The sequence below is a fragment of the Euphorbia lathyris genome, chromosome 6 (genome assembly GCF_963576675.1).
Source record: "Euphorbia lathyris chromosome 6, ddEupLath1.1, whole genome shotgun sequence".
NCBI classification, from domain to species: domain Eukaryota; kingdom Viridiplantae; phylum Streptophyta; class Magnoliopsida; order Malpighiales; family Euphorbiaceae; genus Euphorbia; species Euphorbia lathyris.
The window spans coordinates 79,231-86,963 of record NC_088915.1 but is presented as its reverse complement, the minus strand read 5'-3'; the positions used below and the strand labels follow the sequence as shown (position 1 = coordinate 86,963).

Below are 7,733 nucleotides of genomic sequence, written 5' to 3'. Positions count from 1 at the left end.
TTATAACCTTTTAATAAGAAAATAAACCGTCGTTATTTCCAATTTCTACCATCATCATTATAACATTCTCACGAGATAATAGACCGTCATTATTTCTATATGTACTGTCATTAGAAGTGATATTTTACAACTAAGAGATCAGTAATTATATCATGAATTAATGTGTTGTGACACTAGAATCATCTAAATACACAATAAATACAAATTCAATAATTGAAACGTAAATTCAATAAAATATAAACCAATTTGTCATTTAACAAGATTGAAAATAAAAGTGCAAAACTATTAACTGAAATGTGTTCTTGTTCTTTCTAAAATAGGAAAACAAATCATCTTGTTTCGTACATTAATATGATATAATCAAAGGCATATATAATCTCCATTAAAGCTACTTCAACAGTTTGTTCCAAATCTCATCCCAGAAGAATAATCCAACCGAACAGAACAATTAGCTCTGCTGTTACAAATGTAAACATCTAATAATAAGGGAAAGGTATAAGAGAAAAAAATAAGCAAAGACTTAGACAAAGCGTATTGGTCTATTAGTAAGATGGACCAAAATAAACATTATTGGCATAATATTGAACATTATTGGTCTATATTAATCATATACTCCTATATTATAAGGTAATAAAGTTTGAAGATAAATAAACCTCAAGTACTTTTTCACTGTCCATACTTTTTCTTTTGTGGGTGAAATTAAATATATACTAAAACTCTCAAAGTAAAACAAAAACTTACTTGAATTTTGGGGAATAAATGAGTAGCTAAACGCCCTGGAGAAAGAAAAAATGAACTTAAAATTAAAAGATCTAATGTAAAATATTATGAACTAATTTTCTGCCACATGTTATACATCATGAAAAAATGCCTATAAATAATTAGACAGAATAAACAAGAGAATATGAGACATGTAATTACCAAATCATGCATCAAGAGTAAAAACTGTAAAAATGTATATTAGAATAGAAATTACAGCCTATTAAATCCTTAGCAACATAAGCATTCAATTTGCATTAACTTGATCACCCTGTAAACTATCATTCATTAATTCAAGGGCAAAGTACAAAAATAAATGCTATTGTTAGGGCCATTTTGAAGCAATAAACTATGAGGATTAAAGGTTGTCAAATAGGTACATTGAGGTTTATATCAAGTTTTTAATGTGCAACAATGGCTATTGAAATAAATTATTTGATTCAATCCAGCTAATTTCCAAGTTAAACTCAAAAAAGCACCAAATCTTAGACAAACATAAAGCTATGGAAAAATCCAACTGAGAAAATTTAAATTCCTTACTCTATCCAATAATCGATGACAAATCAAACAATCTCATGTTGTTATTGTTATTACTAGGCTCAGCAAGTTACATGATGAAAATTGTGTGTTTAGCTCAAACATAAACTCAAAACACACAATAACGCAAAACTGTTAACCCAAAACTGAAGCAAAAATTAATTGAAAATTTAAAGCAATTGAATTTTGATAGCCTGAACATAGTTTTTAAAACCTGGGACAACTTAATTTCTTCTACAAATTTAGAGCTATTTGCTTATAGTTAAGTTTTTAAGTTTGTATTTGGGTTTAGTAATTTGTTTTCATATAAATTGTTTGCATTAAATTGTAAAACGCATCCCACAGCCAAACAAAATCTCAGAACTCAACTCTACTAACGAAAAGTCAGATTGTTATGTAATTTATGCATTGAAACTAAAATAATCAGCATCAAATATATCCCACGTGATTTTTGCACCAGATTAAAACAACAATTAAGAGGGATATGACATTGAGACACATGATTTTTTTCTTTTTACAACAACAGTACACTAATGAAAATCTAAGCACACAAAGCATGAAGAAAAGCAAGGATAATAGACATAGTATCATTTCATTTCAAACTTCTCACTTTACTTCAAAACTCGATATCACCAGTTAGCTCTTAAACAAACTTTGGCAGAAAACAAAAATAATAATGCATCCCTAAATCCATTAAAAAAACACACAAAAATGAAAAGAATGTGAATATAAAACAATCCAAATTAACACCAACTAGATTCTTTTATCATTGAACTAGCACACAATTTTTTCCCTATATTCAAGCACATTTTCCTACAAATAATTAGACAGAAACAGTCAACTAATATTGAGAGAACGCACATTCATATCCTTTGTATATCAATCCTTGAAAGCACTAATAAGAGACCTTATAAGGATGACACTTTATCTAGAGTAATGATGCAACCAAGCTTAAGTAACAATATAATGAAATTAGAGGATATGAATGTACCTTTTGATGCTCATCATTAGTATTTGATGAAGTATTTGTATCTGAGTGTTCCACACGTTCATTCTCCACTTGGACTAATCGATTTTCAATTTGCTCTAAACGATCCATAAGCTTACGGTTTTCCTCTTCCTTATCATGAAGCTTGGTCTTGAGTTCTTCGATTTGAGAAGTACTTTCAAAATGTTTTCGCTTCAAGCCACCTCCATAACCAAAGACAGACCATGGCGTTGTCGTCAGAAGCACCTTTCCACAACTTGTAAATTAGTAAGAGTTGGCTCTGACTCCATTGTCATCTTTAGTTCATCCTACAAATTTTAATTATGTCAAATATAATAAATATAATTCAATGGGATGACTTGACAAATTAGAACTTACATATTTTTTTCTTGTTTCTGGTTCAACTATGTTTTCATCAATCTTTCGAGTTTTAACAAAGACTTCTCTTACATCTGGAGGGTTGCCGTCTTTGCCTCCCTATAAAATGATTACAAATTAATAGAAAGGAAATATTGATAATCAAACTAATGAAAATTTTGAAAGAGTGGTGAAAATACCATTTCATATATCACTTCCCTATGAGGCTTGCTTCCACAACGATGGATATGCATACTTTGTTGACAAGCCCTGTTCTGAGAATTTCTTACGCTTATCTCCTATGAAATTACACCACCGACATCAAATTGAAAACCTTGTTACCTAAATTAGATTTAAGATGCACAAAATCATACCAGAAACTTTGCTGTATAGAATACGTTATTTACTAGCCATTCCCAATCTTTTGAATCCATGCCTTTAGCCACATTTTTCAAAGCCTCCACCTTACTTTCACAAGTCTTCACATACTTTTTATTCAATTCTGCCCTCTAATTTCCCCACAGTTCCTTCATATGCTCTAAGGTGTGAAGATAGTACGACTGGATATCAGGATGTTTAAAATACTCCTACATCAAATTGATTATAGCCAATATTATTAAATATATATATTGAAATAGTTTAAATTGATTAGTGTTGAAACTACTTACTGTAACTGTGTCCCACATGTGCTTTTTTGTGACATCACTTATATCCATCCATGTTTGTACCCGTACAGGACAAATATGTCAATTACGTACAATCTTCCCTAAATGCCTCAACCAATACTTCTGATTCTCTCCAACGCCACGATTGTTGTAGAAACTGTTGAACTACGCTTCGAACGATCAATCAACCACACAGAGAAACAAAGTACACAAAGATCACAGATTGGATCTTGAAACAACAATCAAAAGAATACACACAGAATTTACCCTGGTTCGGCTTAACTGCCTACATCCAGCAACTTCACTAATCAATGGAGATTACAACAAGATTGAAACAGTTTCTCCTTTTCCAGAAACTCTCGTGTTTTCCCAATCCCCAATTCAGATTATCACAGTGTACACTTATGACTTAGTCTAAGAATCTCTCGTATAAAACTACTTCCCAACCCAGACCTTTTATAGCCTTTACAAGATTGTGAAAATACCCAAAATATCCTTACTCAAAATGTACTAACTCAGCAAGACCTACTGACCAGTGGTAACACAGCAAGACCATGTTGACCTGTATTATCACCTCAGTACCATGCTGACCACAGCCATGCTGACTTGATAACTCAGCATTCCGATTTCTTGATTTTACTCTTGCTGACGGGTTGACTTACAATTACGCTGACTTGTTGACTCAGCATCATCATCAGCAAGTGATAGAAAAACAACGACTTACAATCTCCACCTTGTCTTTCTATTCACTCCATCAACTAGTGAAGAAAATACACTCAAGGACCACTGACCATCCTAACCAGTTTCAAGCAATGTTCAAATTTATTACTTGAAACAGATTTGGTCAGCATGTCGGCTGGGTTATCCTCAGTTCCCACTTTCACCACCTGAACAGTACGAGTGCTAATCACATCCCTGACGAAATGCATTCTCACATCTATATGTTTGGATTGCTCTTGAAAAACTTGATGTTTTGACAGATGTATAGCTCCTTGGCTATCACAGTAAATCTTCAAACCATCAATCTGTGTCACTCCAAGTTCCGTTAAGACTCCTCTCAGCCACATAGCTTCTTTTACTGCCTCTGTAACATCAATAAACTCAGCTTCGGTTGTTGACAAAGTCACAACTGACTGTAGACTTGCCCTCCAACTTATTGCAGTTCCAAACACAGTGAATACGTACCCGGTTTGGGATTTTCTGGTGTCAATGCTACCAGCATAATCAGAATCAACAAAACCTGCTACATCATCCACTAGGGCTTCAGCTCCACCATAACTCAAACCTTTACTCAGTGAGCCTTTGACATACCTCAGCACCCACTTCACCGCTGACCAATGAGCTCTTCCTGGATTTGCCATGAACCTGCTGATGAGACTCACAGCATGAGCCAAATCTGGACGTGTACAGACCATCGCATACATTAGACAGCCTACAACACTCGAATATGGCACCCTCTCCATGTCTTCCTTTTCCTCATCAGTTTGAGGACTTTGCTTACTGCTCAGCTTGAAGTGACTTGCAAGTGGAGTGAGAACGGCCTTTGAATTCGTCATACCAAAACGTTCTAACACCTTGCTCAGATAAACTGACTGACTTAGGAATAGCCTCTTTCTTCCTCTGTCTCGAGAAATTTGCATCCCTAAAATTTTCCGTGCTGACCCGAGATCCTTCATCTCAAACCGTGTGTTTAGTTGTGCCTTTAACTGATTTATGGCTGCTTTGTTTTGACAAGCTATAAGCATGTCATCAACATATAACAAGAGATAAATCTTAGAGCCATCACTAAGGTCTCTACTATACACACACCAGTCATAACTAGACCTATGAAAGTCCTGACTTATCATAAACTCATCGAACTTCATGTACCACTGTCTAGGGGACTGTTTCAGACCATATAGAGACTTCTTAAGCAAACATACCCGCTGGTCTTTATCTCCTATTTCAAAACCCTCTGGTTGTTGCATATATATGACCTCATCCAGGTTTCCATGAAGAAAAGCTGTTTTGACATCTAATTGTTCTAATTCTAGATCAAAACGAGCTACAAGAGAGAGAATAATCCTGATAGACCTATGTTTAACAACCGGTGAATAGATTTCATTAAAGTCTATACATTCCTGCTGAGTAAACCCTTTGGCCACCAACCTAGCTTTAAACCTAGGTTCCTCTACACCAGGTATCCCTTCCTTTCTTTTAAACACCCACCTTGAACCGACCAACTTCTTATCAAAAGGTTTATCTACCAAAATCCAAGTTTCATTTTTATCAAGGGATTTTATCTCATCCTTCATAGCGTTAAGCCACTGTTCCTTGTCAACCGAATTCACAGCTTCCCTATAGGTTACAGGTTCAGACTCTTGTACTTCCTTAGCAACACTAAATGCATAAGCTACAAGGTCCTCAAAACCATATCTAACCGGGGCCCTAGGGACTCTTCTTTCACGGTCTCTAACAAGTCTATAGCTTTGACTGGACTCAGTATCATTACCATCACTGACTTCTTGCTCGGTTTTACGAGTGTTTTCACTATTTTCTTCAAGCTCCACCTCATTCTTAACACTCTCAAGGTTTTGAATGGACTTAGGACTACTCGGTTCTAACTGAGTTTTTTCTTGGTTTTTCCGATAAGGAAAATCCATCTCATTGAACACAACATTCTGCTGACTATGGATTTCTTATAACCAGATTCTAGGCACCACAACTTATGGCCCTTGACTCCTATAGGGTAGCCTATAAAAACACATCTTAGAGCCCGAGGTTCTAATTTTCCCTGTCTAACGTGTGCAAAAGCTGAACAACCAAACACTCTAAGTTTTTCATAATCCTCTGGGTAATCAGACCACATTTGCATAGGTGTTTTAAAACCTATAGCAGATGATGGGCACCTATTGATTAGGTAACACGCAGTTTGCACTGCTTCAGCCCAGAAAGACTTAGGGAGACTGGATTGGATTAACATGCACCTAACTCTTTCTAGGATAGTCCTATTATACCTCTCTGCTAGGCCATTCTGCTGTGGAGTTCTAGGAACGGTATGATGTTTAGTTATACCTGACTTCTTGCACAAAGTGATGAAATCTTTGTCAAGAAACTCCAAACCATTGTCGGTTCTCAACCTTTTGATTTTCTTTCCTGTTTGGTTTTCCACTAACACTTTCCAATCCTTGAACGTTTGCAAAGCCTCATTCTTATGAGCTAGAATATAAACCCATACTCTTCTAGAGTAATCATCAATAAGAGTCATAAAATAGGTCCTCCCACCATGAGACTTAGTTCTTGTTGGCCCCCATAGGTCAGAGTGAATGTACTCAAGAATGTCCTGGGTTCTATGTATTGCTGACTTAGGAAACTTGACTTTACTAGACTTCCCTAAGACACAGTTCTCACAGAAATCTATCTTTCCTATGTGATCTTTACCAAGACAACCCTGCTTCCTAAGTTCATGTAAACCAACTTCACTCACGTGACCTAGGAGAGTGTATAGGCCATTACTCATGGTACCTTTCATAACAACTAAAGGTCCTCTAGATATCCTTATGATACCCCCTTTGGCTCTATAATTGTATCCTTGTTTATCAAGCGTACCCAAAGAAATTAAATTTCTTTTCAGTTCTGGCACATACCTCACACCGGTCATAATCCTTTCTTGACCATCGAACATCTTCAGCCTAATGGAGCCTTGACCCAGTACCTTGCACAACTTGTTGTTGCCTAGAAGAACCCTCCCACCTTCCTCTTGAAAGTCTTCGAACCATGTCCTATTGGGAGTCATAGGGAACGTACATCCGCTGTCCAAGATCCAGTCAGTGTTTGGATCTTTATCAGTGACAGCAAGGACCTCAGCGCTCTCATAACCTTCTTCTACCACAGCGGCTTCGCCTTGATCTTTAGGCTGACCTAGACTCTTATTCCTCTCAGGACAGTTTTTCCTGAAATGTCCTTCCTTATGGCAGTGAAAACACTTGTAGACCTTGCCTTCTTTATTGCTTGAGGATGTAGTTTTGGACTTTTTCCCGTTCTTGTTCTTTGGCTTGTGAGAGTCCTTTTTCTCAGACCTTCCACGAACAAACAATCCTTCTGCAGCTTCAGTGTTGGTGTTGGCCTCAATCTGTTTTGACTTTAGCGCCATCAGAACTTCTTCCAGACTTAGTGTTTCTCTAGCGTACTTCATGGTTTCAACAAAATGACTGAAAGACTGGGGTAAAGAATTCAAGATCATTATGGCCCGATCTTCATCTTCAATCTTTACCTCTATGTTCTTTAGGTCAATTATGATCTTTGAGAAATCATCAAGATAGTCTTCAACTGGCTTGTCCTCGTTCATCTTGAAGCCGAAAAGCTTTCCCTTAAGATAAACCCGATTGGTAAGTGTCTTCGTCATGTACAACTGTTCAAGCTTGAGCCAAACCCCAGCAGCTGAGGTT

The 7,733-nt window shown here is 36.4% G+C and overlaps 1 protein-coding gene across 2 annotated transcripts; it reads right to left on the bottom strand.

Annotated features, from left to right (window-relative positions):
- Nucleotides 1-294: 294 nt before the first annotated feature.
- LOC136233952 (uncharacterized) lies at nucleotides 295-3,222 on the bottom strand. Of its 2 annotated transcripts, none has more exons than XM_066023690.1 (6): nucleotides 3,016-3,222; nucleotides 2,842-2,940; nucleotides 2,663-2,761; nucleotides 2,288-2,592; nucleotides 742-776; nucleotides 295-457 (listed from the first exon to the last, which is right to left on the bottom strand). In XM_066023690.1, the coding sequence occupies exons 1-4, from the start codon at nucleotides 3,073-3,075 to the stop codon at nucleotides 2,521-2,523; spliced, it is 330 nt and encodes a 109-aa protein (XP_065879762.1). In that variant the 5' UTR covers nucleotides 3,076-3,222; the 3' UTR covers nucleotides 295-457; nucleotides 742-776; nucleotides 2,288-2,520. The 2 variants fall into 2 exon arrangements, with proteins under 2 accessions (XP_065879762.1, XP_065879763.1); XM_066023691.1 differs by having other exon boundaries at nucleotides 2,842-2,916.
- Between the last annotated feature and the right edge of the window lie 4,511 nt (nucleotides 3,223-7,733).